At 44.4% G+C, this 21,829-nt stretch overlaps 2 protein-coding genes across 2 annotated transcripts in view; one reads left to right on the top strand and one right to left on the bottom strand.

The window, feature by feature from the left end:
* LOC8024620 (long-chain-fatty-acid--CoA ligase 5) overlaps positions 1-11,662 on the top strand; it is a 30,903-nt gene extending 19,241 nt beyond the window's left edge. Inside the window, exons 12-21 of the mRNA XM_002406385.5 lie at positions 555-637; positions 1,773-1,923; positions 2,427-2,496; positions 3,580-3,668; positions 4,387-4,503; positions 6,659-6,712; positions 6,780-6,869; positions 8,396-8,503; positions 8,611-8,682; positions 10,963-11,662. Of these exons, the coding sequence (XP_002406429.3) occupies positions 555-637; positions 1,773-1,923; positions 2,427-2,496; positions 3,580-3,668; positions 4,387-4,503; positions 6,659-6,712; positions 6,780-6,869; positions 8,396-8,503; positions 8,611-8,682; positions 10,963-11,124 (996 nt within the window). The 3' untranslated portion in view covers positions 11,125-11,662. The remainder of the gene's footprint in view (positions 1-554; positions 638-1,772; positions 1,924-2,426; positions 2,497-3,579; positions 3,669-4,386; positions 4,504-6,658; positions 6,713-6,779; positions 6,870-8,395; positions 8,504-8,610; positions 8,683-10,962) is intronic.
* Positions 11,663-14,671: 3,009 nt separating this feature from the next.
* On the bottom strand, positions 14,672-16,999 carry LOC120844245 (40S ribosomal protein S15). Its single transcript, XM_040215917.1, has 4 exons — positions 16,922-16,999; positions 16,536-16,627; positions 15,208-15,442; positions 14,672-14,812 (listed from the first exon to the last, which is right to left on the bottom strand). The coding sequence occupies exons 1-4, from the start codon at positions 16,928-16,930 to the stop codon at positions 14,699-14,701; spliced, it is 450 nt and encodes a 149-aa protein (XP_040071851.1). The 5' UTR covers positions 16,931-16,999; the 3' UTR covers positions 14,672-14,698.
* Between the last annotated feature and the right edge of the window lie 4,830 nt (positions 17,000-21,829).

Raw genomic sequence — 21,829 nt, 5'->3', positions numbered from 1 at the left:
TTTCCTGAAGCCCAGTTTGTCACAACCCATTGTACTAGCACATGATTGCTTTAATCATGTTTTAAGTCATTCTTTTTTAATTTTTTTTTTACTTCCTTTTTTTGTGCATTGTAATCGCAAACTTGCTTTGATGCGATAAAGCAAAGTTGTGATGAGCTTGCGCTGGTTGAGGCATTCAATGTACACTCCACGACACTGTTGGTGCAAACAGGACATTGACACTCTTTCACATTTTACTTTGAAAGGCCATAAAAATTTACTACTTAAGTTAGTATATCCGAACTGAGCACTTTCCGCCACTGTAGTAGTTCTGATGACAGTCTTTCAATACCGAGAGAGAAACAAAGAAAACCAGCAAGGGCTTGTTTGCGCTAACATTGTCACACAGTGTACAGATACAGTAAAGATTTGTTTTGACTTAACTTTGCTATTCAGAGGTTGCTCTGTATTACAGTGGCATTATTATGTGCACTGTGGTCATTAACAAATGATTGCAAACCAACGGTTGCTTTCAACATACTAATGTTCACAAATTTTAAATGGTTTGTGTCTAGGTTCATTCTGAAGTTCAGAAGAACCCACTCAAGAATTTTGTGTTCAAGCTAGCCGTGAAGCAGAAGCGCAAACTCCTCAAGAAGTGAGTGAAATCTCACTGGGATTGCTTCCTCCATCCCTGTTGCTACTGTGTTGTTTTTGTGCTTCACCAGTCAATTGAATGTTGCTTTAACAATGCAGCATACCAGATCATTTGGTCTGGCATTTCTTTATTTCACAGTCATCCAACAAGTAATTGATGCACACCTTTTGTGCCTTGCAAACAATTTGAAATTCATCTTGTATTCATGCGTAACATAAGCGTATTTAGTCTTCCACGCAAAATTTTTCGAGGCACACAAATCACTGCATTATAGAAGACCAGTAGCTGAATTGCAACTCATCTCCAGCAAAACATTTGTTATTCAGAATACGGTGTCAGTACTTTGCCATAAGTGAATGGGTACCTGATTATAACAGCTGCTTCCCCCATATCCCACCTTCACCTACTTCCATCACAGACACTTCTGTAGGAACAGTCAAATTTTATGAGAGGCCTTCTTTACCCAACGTCATCCGACTTGTAATAAACCGTTAATGTAATGAAGGTGTGCAGCTAAAGAAAGTTGTTTGTTATTGGTGTACTCTGCTGTTTACACAGTGAACAAACCAGAGTGAAGTTATGAAGTTATGATGTCCAGGCTTCATCAAGTCGGTGTTTTAAGGACATAGACCAGTCAAAAGCATTTCTTTTCTTTGTGATTTAAAGGTGAGCGTATCACAAAAAACAGAAGGCCCTGAGAATGTTTTAAAGATGTAACCAGACATTTATGTAGTGTGAGACAATTAAAAATAAGAGTCCCATCCCTTTTTCTATATGCAAAAGTTGCTGATATCGAAGTGCTCACCAAAGTTTATCAATATAATTTTCTATACTGAGGGTGTATCAGCTTTCAATTTCTTCTTCTAAAGCAAATATCTTGTTACTTTTATTTAAATTTTGATGTCTTTTCTTCTGATGACATTCCTTTACTCTTCAAGGGCAAAAATAGGATTTTCTGTTGTCGAACCCCCTAAATGTAAAGTTGGTCGGAAAGAAATTGGTTAGTTTTCGTAGGAGGTGTTTATTCAAGGTGTTGTTGCTTATTATAGCTTACACTCGCCTTAGTGTACAAATACCTTCCACGCACAATTGGTAAATTGGGCCCTTGCTTGCTGAATGGTGAGTGAAATTTCAGGGGCATCACAACCACTGACACCATCTGGGACAAGCTTGTGTTCAAGAAAATTCGTGACCAGCTGGGTGGAAACATCCGCTACTGTGTCACGACATCTGCTCCTGCAGCAGCGGAAGTTCTCAATTTCTTCCGGATTGTGTTTGGGTGCCTCGTAAGTGGTCCGCTCACCTTCTTTGCTCAACAACCTTCGCTCATTTCTACCTCCATTGTGAGGCTCTTAAATACTCCCACTTGGGTTTATATTTAAATGCTGCATGAACTAGGTAGCTGGAGTGTTGAAAGTGTGCTGCCAACATACCACGAGTCTTGCCAGTATCTGGGGAGCTTGACTTATATCTGGAGTAACAAAACAAGAATTGCAGGAATCCCACAAAGTGCAGCTCTATTCTAAAAGGATGCTGCTTGTGCAGCTTATTCAGCACCATCTATGATGGTTATGGTAAAGAACCAATGTCAGATGACAACTGCTGCATACAAATCGGCTCCAATAACAGCCTTCTATGTCGGGTAGCACCGTCTGTGTATACTTCCGCGAAATTTATGAAGCATTCAAACCAGAAATGTAGAACGACCAAAAATTACAGTTTGCATCGCAGTTAGAAAACAGTCTGGAGATTCAGTGATAAAATTGTGACACCTTTTGTCTCGTTCTAGATTGTAGAAGTCTACGGAAGCACGGAAGTAAGTGTGGTGACCAGCACATTGCCGTACGACTTTGACGGTGGTGAGTATTTTTCATTGGGCTCCACAAAGAATGGCAGCAGACATTATTTCGAAGGTTGTTGCCTGCCCACATCTCAAAGCAGTTTACAAAAAAAAAATATTGCTTAATAGGGCAGGTGAGCTGGTGTATATAGATCATGACAGTAAACCCTAGGACTTGGGTGGAAAAAAAGTAATAACTGTAAGATAGAGTATCTCTCTCTGTTTTCACAGTATTTCACCCCAGACTCGAGGCTTACGCCTACGTTCGCAGCAGTTGTTTTCAAATTGTCTCCTTAAAACTTTTAATGCCATCAGCAGTGTTATACAGGGGAAACATAAAATTGTGAGGAAAGTTTAATGATCTTGGGAAAAGAGAATTCAATCTGAAGGAAGTCAGCAGCATCTGCGAAGATGTGTTACTTTTTGTGCAAGCCTTCTTTGTCTTCCTTGCAAAGCAAGCTTTCCCCCTGGTTTTGGATGTGTTGCTCCGTTATCTCGCATACTCTCTGCTGTCTCCCATCTTACGAGGGTGCGCTTCCAGAGGAACGCCCTAAAAAGGATGTCCTGTGCAATTGCTCAGGAAACTGAGAGGTTATGATTAACTGCACACTTTCCCGCTAAATCTTTGAAAGTGCCATCAGAAAAATTTAAATGGTTGGATATTGAAGATGCATTGCAAGTGGAATAGCACACACACTTTATTTAATATTCGTATTAGTAGATGTACAGCCAAACTACTTGAGCATTGGATGCTGCTTTTTAAAGGCACCGCAAAACTGCTGCAGAGGCTCGGCATGTTGAAGCGCTACGGCTCACAAGTATGTCGAGGGAAATCTTGCGCTGCAGACAGATATCGTAAGTCAAACTACGACTCCAACTGGTGTCGATAAGAATGGGCATTTCGTTGTTCTACCGCGGCTCTGGCCAGAAAAGCACGCTGATAATGGAGACGTAGAATGCAGCTTGACGCATCATATGCCAAGTGGACGTGTCCTTCTCATTGTGTACTTGTTTTTGCAAAAAAAGGTTTGATGCTTTGACTGCACTTTGCTTGAATCCAGCGGGAGCACACTCAGCTCAGATTCGGTTCTCTTCGATCCAGATCATGTGGGTTGCCTGTTCGACGGCGTGGAGCTGAAGCTCATAGACGTTCCCGAGATGAACTACTTCGCAAAGGATGACCGGGGAGAGGTTGGTTCGTTTGCCGCATTCTCGTTTCGTGTGGATGACGTTTCACGTTGCCTTAAAGCTTGTATCTTTTTTAAAGGCCTCGAAGGGATCAGGTGAATCCTAGATCATATTATGCGAGCCCCTACGAGACACAAGGTGGACATTTAATTTTATTGCTTCTTAAAGTTGGTATCAGGAGCATGTATGAGGGAGGGGGAAAGTACATTTTATTGGGCACATGGCATTGCAAGATGGTATATAACAATGTTAAAAAAAAGTGAAGGGTAAGTTGCAAAAATACACGAGCCAGAGCATGCGCAACTGGGGCAAGAAAACAAGTGACGTGCTTTTTATGACGTTAGTGTTGTTCAGTAAAGTGACCTTGGAACCATTTTAATTAAGACACCGCAGTCAAAAACGGTTGGGTAGCTCGTTACACATGAAAAAGGGCCATTTCGTTACAGAAATTGCCGCTTTTTTATGCCACAGGTAAGAAACAAGGAAAAAGACCCGACGTATCTCGGGCAAACGGGAAACGAGATCCCACCGAGGAGCAGTCACATGGTGCCTTTCTATTAAGCAAGGGATGTATGATGTAACAGCACCAGTTGTGCAAACGTCTGCTTTGCCGAGCGTCATTTTGCATTCTTCAAGACGCGTACCAACAAGCCCAGTTTAACGTCTCGACGCGAGACGCTTAACGGAGGCAGTCACGGCGAACGTGCCAAATCCTTTCCAGATCTGCGTCCGGAGTCCCATGACCTTCAAGGGCTACTACAAGAACCCCGAGGCCACGGCTGCCGCGATCACGCCCGATGGCTGGGTACTCACCGGCGACATCGGCACGTGGACTTCGGTGGGTTAACCCTGTTAACTAAAAAGGCGCTAATAATCTTTGTTAGCAAAAGTTTGAGGTACTGTGGGTGGCTTGCAAGGCCCACCTTCATGCGACACAGTCGTCCCATGGAGCGAGCTGACGTCATCAGTTTGAAGCGCGAAAACGGCATCTAGTTTCCCCGATCCCAAAGGAGCGAAGTAAAGCTGATGGATTTCGCCTTCGGTTTCATTGACTGGCGCTCGTCAATGGGGCTCCCATTGGCCGCTGTGCTTGTCACTTTCCACGACCGGTCACCCCATGGCGCTGCGTGTCCATCAGCGCACCGTCAACACAGAGCTTCCAAGGTCAGCGTGCCTAGGGGGGAGCACACGCACTGACCGGCGATGAAAAATACGCAGCAGACGAAAAAGGGAGCGGGCAAGCGGCTTGCATGCTTTCGCAGTCACAACTCATAAGAAGTACTTACAGTGATGTGATTGGCCTAAGCCATTTTGGAGCCCCTTCTGGAACAGCCAAAACCATGTTTCGTAGCAGAAAAAGTGGCTTTTGGAGCAGATATTCTTAAAAAGATAAAAATATTTTGGTTTAAGTGCTGGAGAAACGAAGGGCACTTTGTGTTGTGTTGTGATGTAACATGTGGTGACGGAACTCGCTGCTTGTGTTTTAACTGCTGAGACATCCCACAAGTGTACAATGCTGTCGGTGTTGCCGAGCAATTTCGAAAAAACTGCTTGCCACCATTTTACTCTTTCCCGACGTGCCAGATTTCCGTCAAAAGTAAGCAAACGTAAAACAAGAGGATTGCAAGTGTCGCGGCTGGTGCCTCTGTCATGCAATCTTGTTCACATGCACGTGAGGGCAACTTCGGCAGGTTTACAGTTGCACTTGCTTCGTCGCTCGAGCGGAGACAACGGCTGTTGAATCGAAACCGAAAGCATACCACCTTACTCCGTCACTAACCGGTTCCCAAAATTGTATGCAAAATGTAACTGTCCAGGATACGACAAAAACAGTCCTGCAGCGCATGCTTGCCAGGCTGGCAAACAAGGTACAAGCTAAGCTTGCACAAAAAAATAACCTGAGCACATCAATGCAAGACACTGCGAGCCAGGGTCAAAAAGTTCTTGGAGCGCTTTGTGCAACGACGAAACTCAAGACAAACAAGCGCGCTGTGCGTATTCAGCGTGTAGACAATGCCTTCTTTGCATTAGCTCACTTCTCTTCACCAAGTTTCTTTCGCTGCAGATTTTTCATGTACCGGGGCGTCCCTCTCGAAAGAAAGCCCACCGAGGGAAACGTAGGTCATCAACACTTCGACACAGCACTCTGAGTTAAGAGGGATTTTTGTAGTAACGTATGATTTAAACTAGAACAGGAATGTTGATAAACATGCGGCAGTACTTGTGTTTCAGTTTATAAAGCGTCATATATGCAGCGACATGGGACGGCCACACCCGACATCGCGCGACCATGGTGACTGGTCGCGCGAGTGCTTCAGCTCGCAAAGTAACTTTCGCCGCGCAAAAACGTGGTTTAGTTTCAAAGCATGACGACATGGCTGGCACCCAGTACACTAGCGTCGGAGCATCCGCACACGCCCGCGTCTATCGATGAAAAAATAAAAAAAAACAAAAAAACGCGAGACTAAACTTTTGAGACAACGAGAGCGCGAAACGCGAGACGGCGCGGAGAACCATGCAGGGCCGGATGGACGATTGATGCAGGGTACTTCGTGTCGGATGGGCTCTTGTTTTTCTTTTTCAATGCAGAATTGCATTCTTGATGAAGCTAACTCTGATTTAGTCTCTAGAGGTGAAACATGCCAAGGTTTAAGAGAAAGTTGGTTGGCTGCCAAACACCTGCACCCTGAGCCCTGCCAACCACACAATGCAAGAGTAAAAGTAAAGAAAAAAAAAATGGTAAAGAAAATGACAAGGAAACGAGGTAGGAGAGAGGACTCTGAGACACTTCAAGAAGACTTTGCCAGCTGTGAAAGCTCCAAAAAGAATAAGAAAAAAAATAACGGTACAAAAGGAGGACGCAGCAATGCTAGACTTGGCATCACATACCCGAAAGACCGAGACTGGAGTTAGCATTAGTTGCATTCCTCACAAGGCACAATTCTGCATCTAGCAATTTATTCAAACTAAACCTTTTCTTCTTTTTTTTGCAGAAAGGCACATTGAAAGTTATTGACCGGAAGAGGGACTTCTTCAAGCTGTCACAGGTTAGTGCCAGGTGGAAAATCTGTGCACACCCAATGTCTTACATGTCCTGCTCGTTATTGTCAACAGGGGGAGTTCATCTCACCCGAGCGGATTGAAAGCGTCTACAGCATGCTGGACTACATTGCTGCCATTTTGGTTGATGGCTGGTCCACTCAGGTATCTCTTTGAATAATGAGACTAATAGTATATTATTTTGTTCTGTCATATCTGTTGTATCTACCTATAATTGGCTTATTAGTAAATCATGCACAATAAGTGTCTAGAATGCAGTAGATTGCTAAGTCTGTAGTAACTTCTGATATGGTAGAGACGATGGAGATAAAGTAAGTTGTGATATGACGTGAGGAATTAAATACCGCATGTATATAGATGTTAGCATAGGGAAGATCCTAATGTACTAGACACTGTGCTTTGTTCAGATGACTTCACTTTTGGGCAGTTGTACTGTAGTCAGCAACAATTTTAACCTGGCAAAGTTAAAGTCCTGATGTCAGTGTTTTTTGTAACACTCATGCCGATGGTAGTGTTTAGTAGATGTAGATCACATTTTCTTTTCTTGATGTCTTGTGTCAGTCACTGAAGATTTTGTGCTTTACTTGAGTCTATCCACTTGCACTATAGTTAGCTTCCATGTGGCATCATAAAGCACCTACACTCTCAAATTTTCTAAATTTCTTTTCTGTGTTTCGCCTCACAAGTTGAGTGAAGCACTGCTGAAGACACAAACATGAGGGCACAGATAGCTCTTCAAAATACTTTTCTTGCACAAGCAATGTGCAAGCAAGACAATTCTTAGAGGGGCGGTGCAACGATTTTCAGACTTTGGCCAATTAACTGAGGAAATTAATCTGTGTCACCCATGGAACAAAGCACAGAAAGCCATATTTTCTTTCAAGCACTAGTTTTTATGTAAAAAAATGAAACAAATCGAAGGTCAAAGTGCCTCAACTCTCCACGTCGCCTTTCGAGTGACGCACTCTGGGGGATCACGTGATATTCCCTTGGGTTCTCACTTCAGAGACCCCAGCCGCTTCCTCCGCGATTATCGACTTTTAAAGGATTAGCATCGTCGAAGGTTGCGGCGAGCGATTGACACAAAAGGCGGTTTGCCACGGGGGTGACGGCAAGTGTAGCAGCGGAGGGCAACAGGTTTTGTTGACTTCCACATATCCCCCCAGAGGACGTCGCACGTCAGTTTTGTTAACCGCCACACGCGGCTGCAGGTGGGCAGATATTTTGTTTTCTTTTTTGCGATTACGCACCGGAATAGCAGTTTTTCAAGGCAAGGTGATGCGTTTTTGGTCACTTGTGCTTGGATAAACAGTATAAAAAATACAAATTGCCAATTCTTTCAACACTAAAATCGTTGCACTACCCCTTTAAAGCCAGCAACTTTTAAGAACCTAAACTCTGTTGTGACATCATCCGATTCCTCGGAATGACCTGCTGTGGCACGTTTCATGGTTACATTTTTTGACAAGATCTTGTAACCTGTGTGAAACTGTGTCGTAGGATTACTAAATATGGATATCTTTTTTCTGCCCTGTCTAACCATTTGTTGCACTTTGTTGTTACGATTGATTCTTGCTGTTCCACCTGCATTGCATTCGATGCACTAGCTATCCTAGCAAATTAATAAACTGTTTAAATGCCTTATTGTTGTTCTTTGACCATATCTCCAGGACTTCACCATTGCAATAGTGGTACCCCAAGAAGAGCCAATCAGGGAGCTTGCAGCCTTGTGCAAAATCGACAAGAAGGCGAGCTTTGCAGACCTCTGCTCAAACAAGGTAACCTGGCTAAGCATTCTATTCTAGAGACTTCAAAATCAATGACGTGTGATGATACTGCCATGCCTTACATGCTGGTGCACTTTTCTTGCAATCTCTTATGACAGGAAATACGTAAGGCACTGCTGGCTGAGATGCAAGCTCTGGGTAATGCAAATGGCCTGAACTCTTTACATCAGGTATGTAATGGATCAATCGGAGTTTGTACTGGAACATTTAGAAACGTGCGTTATCTGCCGCGCACGGATGTTACACGTGCAACTGCCGTTGATCTCGGAAGGGCTCCGACTTCCGACAAACATCTTTGTATCCTCTCGGACGTGATAGCATTGCGGTTTGATGTAGCCTTAAAAAAAGATTGAATGACAAAAGCCATTTCTCTCGGAGCAATCCGTGTTTATGTCTCGCTGGGCTCTCTTTTACTTGTTGTCAACCATGTGCCATGCTGCATGTGGCAAGTGAATAATCGGAAATCAAGGCCTAGTGCCGCACCTGTTCTGCAGATGCTAGGGCATTTAATTTAATATTGGATGACATCCCAATGCACTTCATGTTTGTTTGAGCAAATGTTGCTGACAAAATCACACCGAAGAGAGAGCCAATCGGATGCTGTGTAGGAAGCTGGTCTTCTAACCAAACATGGAACAGAAAAAAAAAAAGGTCTGCCCCCCTACATGAGAACTTCAAATGCATATTTCTGACATCTTTATATATATATATATATATATATATATATATATATATTTATATATATATCAGGGTGTCGAACCGAAAACCGGAACCGAACCGGTATTTTTCCCGGAACTGAACCTGAACCGTTATATTGTTATCGCGATGAACCCGAACCGGAACTGAACCGGAAAAAAAATAACGGTTACCGGCTCATGTCAAAACGGTTTGGCCACGCGCTGTTGACAATGAATGTGCTATCAATGCCATTTGTTTTTTTAAGTGCCGTCAACTGACACACACCTCGCTTACATATTTTTCTTCTCCACTCAGTCTTAGGAGCATAAACGCTGCATCCATGAATCTTGACAAACGCTGCATCCATGAATCTTGACATAGGAACCAGTATTGCGCTGTTCGCGGCTTGCACGGAAGAAAAAAAATTCAAAGGCTGTGCAAAAAAAAAAAAAAAAATCGCGTCACGGGATTTCATTTTTCTACAATCTCGTAAATCCTAAATGCTGCTGTGTGCTCATTTCATAACATGTTTCTAGAACGCGCGAGTTCTTGAAGCTTGCTTCCATCGGATTGAGAAAAGAAAAGGCTGTGGAGTTTGATAATAATGCATCCGGTTTCGTATAGGCACTTAGAAGCTAACATATTTGTGAGACAGCGAACTCTTCTATTTTAATATTTATCCTATTACGTCCTTCTGGCGTTGTGTTCGGTGAAGTGTTTTTCATATTTCGTATCTTGTTTAATGAAAACTTCTTTAAGGGTCTAATTTGAGTTACCGAAGGCTAGTTCAAATAAAGAAAGTTGTAATTTCTCCCCACTGTTCCTTCAATTGCTTACACGCCGAGGTGGCGGGATAGTTAGCGAGTTCTACTTGTAAGTGGGTTTGTAAGGAGGTCGCGGATTTTACAGCTACTGCGTCGGACCCAATTAGATGAAGTCCGAATGCGTAAACGTCGGTGAGGTAACCTTTGAGTACACATAAAGAAACCATTCCTGGTAGAAATCCCTGAGCCTTACACTACGATGTATCCCGTTTCGTATGTGCTGATTTCAGATGTTTTATTTGTAATTTATTTTGATGTTGCAATTTGTCATTTGTCAAACCGGTTCGCGAATCTGTTCAGCGCCCCGAACCGGTTCGCGGATCGAATTAATCGAACCGGAACTGAACCGGAACAAAATTAATTTACCTGAACCTGAACCGTAACCGAACCCGTATTTTTTTCGGTTCGACACACTGATATATATATATATATATTTATATTAGTATGACTCGTGCATCATATTTCAGTTCAAGAAAAAAAAAATTTTTGTGGTATGTTGGCTTAACGACTTAGATAATGTTGTTATGTTTCAATACTGATATGTCCCTGAATATGTGAATACAGTGCAACATACTTATAACAATAATGAGAAGACCCAAAATTTTAATGTTAACCGATTATCACTTTACCTGAACTAGAGACTGAGCGTTTCTAATCTGGAAACTGATTGTTATCAGCAATACATTGTTATATGTGTTATCATTATAAGTGGATTGCACTGTAGTACTAGTTGAGCTCACTCTAGAAATTCATTGATGATAATGGCTGTAAACCGGAATGCAAAAGTTCACTGGTAACAGTCTTTGTTGGTACGACCAGTACTTGGTGTAAGTGCTCAAACTTCCGAGATTGCGACAGTCGTTGCAAAGAGTGAAGTGCTCTGCGAAGACGACTTACCTGCGTTTGGCCATGGCTTTCACATATGAACTTGGCCGACATGGTTTGCAGGTACAAAACCTCCACCTCCACCCCGAGACGAACCTGCTCGAAAGCGGACTTGTCACCAGCACGCTCAAACTGAAGCGCAACTGCGCAAGAGAGTTGTTCAAAGAGGTCATCAGGGATTTGTACGACGAGGGACCACTGCTGGGCAGCTCTCGCAATTTATAGCGCAGTTTTTAAGTGGGCAACTTTGTGAAGGAGCTTTTATCACCTCAAGAACAAGCTATTTTTACCCACCTTTACGCGACACTTCTATTCCAACGTATTTTTACGAAATATGGGGCAAACACTGTTGTCGTTTGCGCCGTTGCGACATATTTTTACGAAATATGGGGTAAACACTGTTGTTCGCGTCGTTGCGGCACGTCAGTGCTGCCATGTCTGCTGAATTTGACTGCATCTGCAGTTCTTTTGAAAAACATTTTTAAAAGAGATTAAGACTTTTCCTTTTCCTAACGTAATGTGAAAGTGGTGCTATGCATGCAATATACTCACTTTATTATGCCCAAATATTTTCTTTTTGATACGTTGAGCCTCGCATGTTGATTTTTTACGACGTCGTGGCATGCGCGAAACTTTGCACACAGGGTCTGCTTAGTTTCGGGCGATTGCAATGTCTGGCAGCGAAACCGGTTTGGCGTTCTGTGATTTGTACAAATGAAAGGGATGAAGTGCGTCGTGGCAATAAATATATTTTGTCATAGGGTACAGTCTTGGTTGTGGCTGAGCTACAGATTATTATTGGGCGGTCAAACTTGTTGAATGGAGCAAATCACCCGGAGGCGTTTTGGGGTGTCGTGCTTCTTGATGGACAAAGCTGGTGCGAGTAGTAATGCTCAGCAAAGAATTGGTTGCAGACACGCTCAGTGCCAAGCATTTGTGCTGTTCAAAGAGCATCTCAAGATTGCTCCAACCTCCGAACATTGGGATATAAAGCACACTTTGGCCATTGAGATGGTCAATACAATTGTTTTGATAGCCTGTTGTAATTTTACCGAACAAATAAAAAAAATAAGAAACGTAACCATGTTTGTCTTAGTTGTTAGCCCTTTTTCGTGAAGTGTGACCTACAATACATGTACAGAGTGGTTTTTTTTTTTTTGTTTTGTTTTAAGCTGTACAGATTTGTTTAAAAAAAAGCCATGAAAGTTACACTTGTGCGGTTTGTGCAGGTGAGTTATACAGCCAGGGGGACATTATGCATTATGTAAGTGGCTAATCTGCGATAAGTCGGCCAATTAATTAAAGTTCATCAACTTTTTAAGTTGTGAAAATAGAGATATGGTTCCAATTAGAAACTTACTAAGCATTATCGAAAACCACTAAATCAACTCTTTCTAGAATGACAAAAGCACCAACACAGTTCAAACATGATGTTGGTGCTTTTGTGCGTTTTAGTGTGACAAGGTATTCAGAAGCATCAAGGTTTATTGATTGTGTTAACGCTCTGAATGAGCAGTTATTACCACACTAGTAGTTTCAATTAACACCTTCCAACTCTAAGATGAAACCAGAAAAACAGACTGACAGCTTGTTTGCGATGTGCACATTCGAATGTTGTATACTAATTGTTGAATTTTTTTGGAGCGTTTCTGGCTGGAAGGTTGTGTAGCTTGGATCGTAGTGTAGCTTGGGGGTTTTCTGATCGGTACACCCCAGGGGTACTTCAAAGGGGCGTAGGAAATGCTCAGTTTATCTCGTTTTTTCGGCTAGTTTAGAAGGTGCGAACTTCTGCATACCTCTGTGAAGCGGCCCCGGTGGTTGCTCAAGTGCCGACAATCAAGCTCAATCGCTGAACTTAACTCATAAAAGAAGGCACGTCCATCTCCATGAGGAATTTGATTAACCTGAAGCATTCTATCCTAGAGAGGAATACCATAAAGCTTAAGCTACAATTTCCTCTTTTTTTAGGGGAATTCGATAAAGTGGTGTCTGAACTTTCTAGTTTGGTAGATACTCCTGCGTTAGAAACCACTGCAAAAAGTCAAAAGAACACCTCCATTATGCATGCCACACCAAAGTCCTCGTGCACTTTGAGTAAGTAGCAAAGAGGACACTTAGAACCGCTCACGTGTAGGAATGCTTTTGCATTCCTACAAGCAGTGCACCACGTCTTCCCATCACACATGGCGGTGACCTCACGCTCCCCCACTGCACAGGCGCGGCGAACCCTGCTGGCTTCACGACAGCTTCCACGACGAAGCAGTGCGTTGCTGTGTTGGGAATAGGAATTTAGGTGCCATTTTTCTCCTACGAACTGTTGCAGACGACGACGACGGCTTCGTCCCGTGGGACAGTTAATACTTTTGCATTAAAATCATGTTGTGGTGCCTGTTTCGAGAACTCCAAGGGTATTGCTGAGAAGTGCTTGCTGAAAAAACAAAACATCCAAAAACTGCACAGAACACCAGACGCCATCAATCCATCGATGCTGCCTGTGGATAAGAATTTAGTTTCGGAGTCCTCGTATATCAGGCAGAGTTCGATGGTGAAATAGAATGGGCTTGCGCTATTACCGCTTGGGAAATGGTGCATCATTCTTGCAATACCTCAACTTTGTACTTGCCAAGCCATCGGCCAACATATCTTGCACTGATGTCACAATACATACTTTTGACCACCATAAAAAAGGGAGGAAGCTGCTTTTGTAGGAAATTTGAGTGACAGGTTAATCCTCTATAATTTTCTGGGGGGAGGATAATGATGTCTGGGCAAATCTGGGAGAGAAAAGGAAAGAGGGGAGCTCCTCCCTCCCCTCTTCTCCGATGGCCATCAGAGTGCTCTTTGGACGATGTCGTATGCAAGCCATGTATTGCGATGCTAAGGCCCATTAGAACATGTTTTGTGCTCGGTGACCATCTGAACCAGGCACGAGCGGTTCGTGATAAAATCCGGGAATTTTCTCTTCTCACCAATGCATCTTTTCCTCTGAAAATGCAAACAGGGTTGCCAGATCCGAGAAAAAAACAAGCCAAAAAAATTGCCAAAAGTAGCCAACTGGGTTATTTTTCTTTTTAGTAGCCATACAGTAGTCAACACTTGCAAATGGCACTTCATTTTTTTCGGTATGTCTAAAAAAACGCAATCATTTTTTTTGTTGCAGTAACAATACGAAAACAAGAAAAAGTGTGTTACAGCAAGTTCTACATAAATTATATGAATAAAAATTAAGTTCATGCAGGCACTTTATGGGCCAGTGGTGAGCAGAGCTACCTTCGGAGCTATCTTTGTATCTTGTACAAGTCAAATAGCAGGCTTCATTACGGTACTTTGTTTCCGCTTTTCTGCACGCACGCGGCATGAACCGCGATCCATGTGCGGCTCTTTGCCAACTGCTGCTGCTTAGATTCTTCAAAACACTCAGAACGTTAATGTGAAAGCGTCGTTGCATCACAGGCTCAAACGAAGAGAAAGTACCAGCATTAGCAAGTAGCCAATTTCAACTTTAAGCATCCGAGGACATCGAAAAGTAGCCAACTTGGTGCAAAGTAGCAAAACCTGGCAACCCTCAATGCAAGACACCATCTCCGCTCAAGTGTTCGCATTTGCCTTCAAACCTTGTCACATGCCGCTGAGCACCCACCCTTATGAAACCACCGCTGAAGCCCACCAATTTTAGTCCATTTTGTAGACCAGCTTTCACTCAATCACCACACGTGATAAGGTTCCTGGAGCCTCGATGACCACACGTGGTAGACGAGTCACGACACAACCATGAGACCATTTCAGCCGTTTTATTACTCTACTTCAGGGGGATGAACCGAGATGAGTGTGTGGCACCGATACCCGGCCTTCCGTGCTTCACAGGCTTGTAGGTGATGCTGAACTCGCCCAGGTAGTGGCCGATCATCTCTGGCTGCAACAACCAACAAGAATGCACGTCTTAGCTTTCCACTCTCAGAGAACGCTCGTTCTCTCAAACTCCTTCCTTACAAGTAGTCAGAGTTTCAAAAAGAAGTCTTCACATTAGTTTCAGAAGACCATCGTGAGAATATAAACTTTGTCTCATCATACAAACGACTGCTCCGCGGCACAAACTGTTTCTCGAGTATGCGATTACAAGATGCTGAAACACGAAGCCGCTCTATAGTGGCGGAACACCGATCGCCGAGACGTCACTTGCCTGCACACGTCGGCAGTTAATTACGGCATCAGGAACGCATTTGTGGTATTCCAGTGGATAGCCATTCGCCCTTGTTGATGTTGCCTACTAGCCACGTGTTCGTCTCGTGGTTTACGAGGTGGCCGTACCTTGATTTCGACCTGGTTGAAGGTCTTGCCGTTGTAGACCCCCACAATGGAGCCGACCATTTCGGGGACCACCAGCATGTCGCGGAGGTGCGTCTTCACCACCTCCGGCTTCTCCAGGGGTCCGCACTCCTTCTTGGCACGCCGGAGCTTCTTGATGAGCGCCAGCGGCTTGCGCTTGAGACCGCGGGCGTAGCGCCGGCGGGCCCGGCAGTGCATCAGCTCCATCAGCTGTGTGCTGCGATTGGACGTCGGGATTAATTATGAACGCTTTTAATACAATGGAATTTCAAAAAGCAGCCTTTACGACTGGCCCTAAAGCATTCTGTGCAGTGCCTACTCGCGGTACAAAGGATATTTACGGCATCATGCTCAATCTGTGACGTGTCCCTAATATATTTGTCGTACTAAAAAATAATAGTGCTTGTTGCAATAACTGAGATTCACAAAACTAATCCCTGGAGAAGGGGAACAAAGGACAAACATGAATCTCTAAACACAGCTAGGTGACTGGTGCGCGACCAAAAAAATCTGCCTGGTCCGGGTATTGAACCTGGGACCTCTCCATTTCCCGTGGAGCGCTCTACCAACTGAGCTAACCAGGGGTTAGACACCAGTAGAGCAAACAGGTTTTATCAGCTGCCACCAGTCGAACACCAACGAGGGTGAAAGGCTTGTATTTTAAGGTTGATTATAATGCAATTAAATGCAAAGGTGCAAGTGAACTGGACAAGAATGACGAAAATAATCCCTTGAGATAAGGAACAAGAGTGACAAAGGACAAACATAAATAGGTGACTGGTGCGTGACCAAAGAAACCCGCCTGGTCCGGGTATCGAACCCGGGACCTCTCCGTTTCCAGTGAGATTCGTTCTGCAAGCCTCAGGCGTTATAAAGTCTGCAATTCAAGCAAGAGTTATGTGGTTGCTAAAGTTTAAAACAGATTATAATTGATTTTTACTTTTACACAATTAAACATATTAGTAAAAAAATTATCTCCAAGGCACTAGTTTATGCCAAGTTAACATGCACGAGTTTATGCCAAGTTAACATGTGGGATGTTTTCAGCGTGTCCCCGCGCATGTTGGACATACAAACACGGCAGTTTGGACTGAAGTCCGCCGTGTTATAGACAGAAATCGGGGCAGCTTTCATTCAATCAAAATTTCGGCGCTCGGTCGTTTGGGGATACGCCTGCTGGAGCCGATGTTTGCGTCGTTAGCAAGTCACACAAGGCTTTACACAGAAGCGTGTGCCTTTCACACATGTTTGTATGTCGACACCCCTGTCGAAATGCCTCTTTAGGCGGACACACGGTATTTTCGTCTTACCTGGACATGTCAAGCAGTTGATCCAGGTCGACACCGCGGTAGGTGTACTTGCGGAAAGTACGCTTCTTCTTGGCCAACTCTTGCTGATTTTCCTGTTAGCGGACAGAAAAACGATGATGTGTAAGTGCTCTTCGAGCGAGAGAACCGTTCATTGTGGATACGTCCACTTCCGTGGGGTTGAGCATTGGTTGAGCACGGTGTTTAGATGCCGCTAGCTAACGCTCTACCACTGTGCCATTATAAAGAGAAATAAAGACAGATCTGCGAGATAAGAACATTAAATATGAATCGATGATGAATACATGGGACAAAATGTTGTTGTTTCAACATTTTAGTTCCCTTAATTTGGTTTAAAAACATGCGATTAGAGACGATTGAGCACTTACGTCCTCCATATCGACGGACTGTTGGAAAGGAAAGAAAGGCCTAGAGCTACCGGAACCGGAAAATGGTTGGTGGCGATGGCAGCGCTACCTAACTGCGTGGCACGCTTGCGAACTTTTTCGGGGGAACTGTTTCACTTTCGGTTTCGAGTGTCTACTCGATGACTATTTTAAATTTTACTCAACATCGGTTTTATTAAATGGCGCTTCGCTCATCGGTATTGTTTGTTTCACTGTTTCATTTTCCAAATTCTTTTACCGTTTTTTTTATTTATTGCATAGTAATTTAACTACTAACGGGAGAAAAAAAATAATAAAAAAGAAGAAATCTGGAAAGTGCAATCCAAGCATAAAAAAACAGTAAACAAAAAGTAACCCCCTCACCCTTTTTCTTAATTTGGGTGTTTGCAGGGTTTGCAGGGCACCTCTTATGGGTCTTCGGCCTCTCTGCTGTACCCCGCCTCTTCGGAACCGTAAATGATATGAAATAAAATCATCCTCATGCATTCCTAAATTGTTATACGGAACCACGTATTCTTACTGGGCACTAGCAACAAATACCATCAAAGTCATGAAAATTATGAGTTCAATGAAAATCACCAGTAGCGAGAATTCGTACATTCACCTTTTTGCATTCAAGTTTTTTTTTTTTTTTTTTTTTTTTTTTACTTTTTTGTTTACAATATGTTTTTTAGTGGTTGGGTTTTGTTTCCGAAGGAGATAGTCTAAACTTTAAAAAAGGGGTCAATGCACATGTTTGTTTCTTATTTATTTAGTGGGAGCACGCACACTGCCTGCACGCTGTGCAGGCAGTGTTGTCACCGTTCTTCCATTCTGTTTTATTTTGGCGCATCCGCTTCCACAACATTTTAGCAGCTTCAGATTCCTGACCAGAGTTACTTGACAGAGCTGCTCCGTCGGATGATGAGCTCTCATCCTCTGAATTTCCTTCCTAACAGCGTTAAAAGTCTGAATCGGGAGAGCCAATGCTCCCACTGGCACTATCGTCAGAGTGGCCGGTATGCGAAGTGAGCACCACGTGCGCGGAGTGTCTAATTTGAAAACTGTATACTGCATGACCCAGAAAAGGCGAAACACGGTATGAATATGATGTTTATTGTTCACCAAAGACATTACAAACAGCAACACACCCTGCGGTGGGCTCAGTTTTGGTTTGAGCTAGGCACTTTCAAATGTGCAATCACCGCCGCACATGTGTGCCACCTGTACAAAGCAACTAAACACTGAAAGCACAAGTAAGCAAATAAATCCCACCACCCTCGCCCACAAGCTCCATTTAAACATAGTCATCACTGTGGAATACCGATGCATCTTCATTAGACGCGGTGCCGCAGGCCTTTATGTTATGGCCGACTTGCTTTTCTGCGGCACCGCGGCTCTCCTGAGCCAGAATAAAATATCAATATCAAAAGAGCTCATGCTTAGGATTCATCACGTAAAATGTGATAATAGAGCATTTTGGAAAAAAAAAGTTGAACCCCGAACCCCCCCCCCTTGCCAATACTACGGATGCCTAGGTGCCCGAAATATAGAGATATTAGCTCGAAGCATATAAATACACGATGGCTTAGAAGGCTTTCAAGAAACTTTCAGATCGTCCATCACTACTGGTGTATCAATTAATTGTTTTAGGGGGTAAAGATTCAACACCATAAGCGCCCCCCTCCCCTTCCCCGCGCACACAGACACCGACTACGCCATGTCGCCTGCCTGTGGCGCCTGGCCATGCGGCATAAAGCAAAACAAAACAGCTTTCTAACTAACTAACTAACTAACTAAGTTTCTAACTGAAAAACGAAGAGGAAGCAATTTGGTAAATGTCGTGGTATTTTATCCTGGCACTGTGCAGTTGGGAAAGACCTGCTGGCATGCGCGAAATCATTTATTTGCAACATGACCCACTTTCACAGTAAGACTTGTGTCAAAAGAAGGAAAAAAAAAAACAAACATAACTAAATAACACTTCATTGCTGATCTTACTGAAAGTGTTTTCTCCGTTCACGCCCCGTATTTTCACTTTTTTCGCTTGACCATCAGCTCAGCGACCTTGGGATCGAGACAGGGAAAATCGGGAGGAATCTTCGTTGCATACTCCGAGTGGGAGCAGTCCAGGAGAAAACTACGGGAGTAATGCTTACACCTCGAGTAGCCACGTGATCTTGATTCCTCGGGTTGTTCTGGTTCAGGATCGGCACAAACGACAGCCCCCAACGCACCTTCTGACGATGGGTTGGTCTCCAAAGCAGGATTATTAGCCTGCAAATGAAGACCGTCGGACCCTTGAGGAAGCTTTGGCAAATTAGTGGGTGCTTTCCTCAGATCATCCTGGTGGGATGTGTCGTCATCTTGGAATTTGGTTTCGTTGCCTTCCAGACGACGCTTTTCGTACAATGTCACTCCTTCGCACGAAGACGGGCTTACGTTGGCGTCCGAAGCAATTTGAGCGTTGCAGAGGACGTCTGCTTCTGGGGATGGTTGAGGAGTCTGTTCTGGCGCGTGCGCCAGCATCTCAGGTGTCACTTCTACCGAAAAGTCAAAGCGTCCACTAAAGTACTTTTCAAGAACCACATGAGCTGTCCTTACTAGGACCGCTTTGTTGCCACTTATCCTGATCGTATCCTTCCCGATGGTCACAGTGTTTGAGAACAGGAACCCTTCCTCCTTTTCATTTGTTTTCTGACATGCTCGCCTTATGCTTCTGATGGCAACGTTCCTTCGGGACGAAGAATCATCGTAATATTTTGGTCCAGAAACGTCGTTGTCGTAAGGCCCAAAGTCACTCATTTCCCCGTTGGCGTGAGAAAGAGTGATATCGTTTTCCGGAAGGTACCTATCACCTCTTATTCCAAGTTGTCCAGATGCCTCAGGTATTCTGTGCCCTTGGTTTACACGTGGGAAGCTGCGTGCTGGCAGTCCCGGTGTACGGGATTGGTTATGTGCCCACACGTTGCATGAGGAGCCGTTGTGGTGACCTTGAGAAAGTTCTTCCAGCTCCGCCATCTTGCACTTGTAAAACTCAGTGAACTCTTCGTCGCACGTCCAGTTCATGGCACGTAGTTCGATGACCTCGAGAATTCTTAAACGACCGGTGACTTCGAGGCTAGAATCTCTGCAGGCGTTGCGTAGGGTGACGAAATAACGATCCAGGTCTTCCTTATGCTCAGACTCAATCGCTGCACCCTTAGATTTAAGCAAGTCGCAGACGCGAATCAGGTCAGCTGACGTGGTCTTGTCGAAAGGACCTATACAAAAAGATCGAACGAGCTGTTCCAAATCATTGAGTACCTTTATGTTCATGGTGCTTGCGCATGGGAGTTGCGAAGTCCTGCTGGATGCTGGCAATTTCCCGACTGACGTGAAAACGTTTTCTTCGGAACTCGAGCGAGGTCGTCTTACTACGGCGGTATGCGTTTTCCGCTGGCGAACTTCGCATTTATAACGGGCTGCACCCTTTGCAGGCTTGCTGGTTTACATAAATGGTGCGTGTTTAATTCTGGATCTCTGAAGATAGCCAAGCTGTAGTAGTTCAGAATAGATGGTGTGGCGCGCCACGGACTCGGCATGCCGCGCGTGCAAACTTGCGCTTTTACTTTCTTTCAGAAATGAACACAAGCTACGTAGCTGGACGTGGCTGCGTGTTAGTGCGCTGCTTACTGCCTCTCTTGAGTCAGTGCAGCGCCGTGCCGTTTATCATACCATGAGGCTCCATCTCGGACCCTCAACTCCACCCTATTGAGAGCTGTGCACAAGCGAGCTTCCTCGATCAGCCAGCTGCGATCCGCTGCACCTCCGCCGCCAAGTTGCGACGATACCCTGCCCTGCGAATCTGCGACGTTCCAGAACCGGAGGTCTGCAGCTTCTGCTTGCCCGTACCCTCCGCCACATTTAATCATTCGGTCCTGGCGCGGTTCATCTCTGGAGGTCCCTCACACGGTCGATCATCAGCCCCGCACCAACTGACCACGCATCCATACGCACGTTCACCAAGGGCGTCGCAGCTCACTTGCGGGCAATCAACAGTGCAGCTCTTTAGAAGCCACAAAAAATGGGTATCATATTTTCTGTCTATTTTTAGTATTGAGTGTGTACCTTCGATGACTCGTGACTTTGATTATCTTTGGTGGTTGTGTCTAAAGTTCTAAACCACAGAAAACGGCACGTGACCACGGAGAAGAGTGTGAGCGCAACTCAAGCCGGCCAGTTCTCTATCGGCGGTTTTCGGGTGGATAGAAAACAAATTTCGAGCCGCAAATTTTGTTCTGGGTTTTTGGGTTCTCATGTGTCATGTAGAAATAAAAACCCTGGACACCATAAATGCCCTGTCAGTGTCCCTTTAAACCAACTATCCCTCCAGATGACTCTGGTACGATGTTCATCGAAGCAGGCAGGGGTTGGGCATCCAGAATCGCTGCAGGTTGGTTCTGCAGCGCGGGCTTTCGCTCCACGTGGAATTTGTGAAGTTACACGCACTAATAGAAGCACTGGATAGGGTGCCTTTCCGTGGGTGATGACATCTCGCCATTTTGTTCCGAACGCTTATTTTTTATTTTATTTATTTTTTGTTCTGAAGCGCGTCCCTGCACGCCCTCGTGGTGCTATCGATGCTATGGCGACATTTTGTTTTCGACGATTTCTTTGTATTTTTGCCGTGAGTGTGTGCTGTCCGCATCGGGTACAAAGGGTGGCACCACCCAGGCACCACCACAAACAGAAGGACATTGAGGCACCCTAGCACTCGATAGCGCTAATATTGGGGAGGAGATCGAATCCAGTCACGTCTATAGCGGTAAGCTTCAGCTGTGGGGACAACAAACTGAATTTTCTTGTTCATTTTTGACCAGAGAAATCGAAGATGACGATTCGAAGGCCGCTCCTCGTGCGACCAAGGCA

The sequence above is a fragment of the Ixodes scapularis genome, unplaced genomic scaffold (assembly GCF_016920785.2).
Source record: "Ixodes scapularis isolate PalLabHiFi unplaced genomic scaffold, ASM1692078v2 PGA_scaffold11__112_contigs__length_91849675, whole genome shotgun sequence".
Classification (NCBI taxonomy): domain Eukaryota; kingdom Metazoa; phylum Arthropoda; class Arachnida; order Ixodida; family Ixodidae; genus Ixodes; species Ixodes scapularis.
This window is presented reverse-complemented; position numbering and strand designations above follow the sequence as displayed.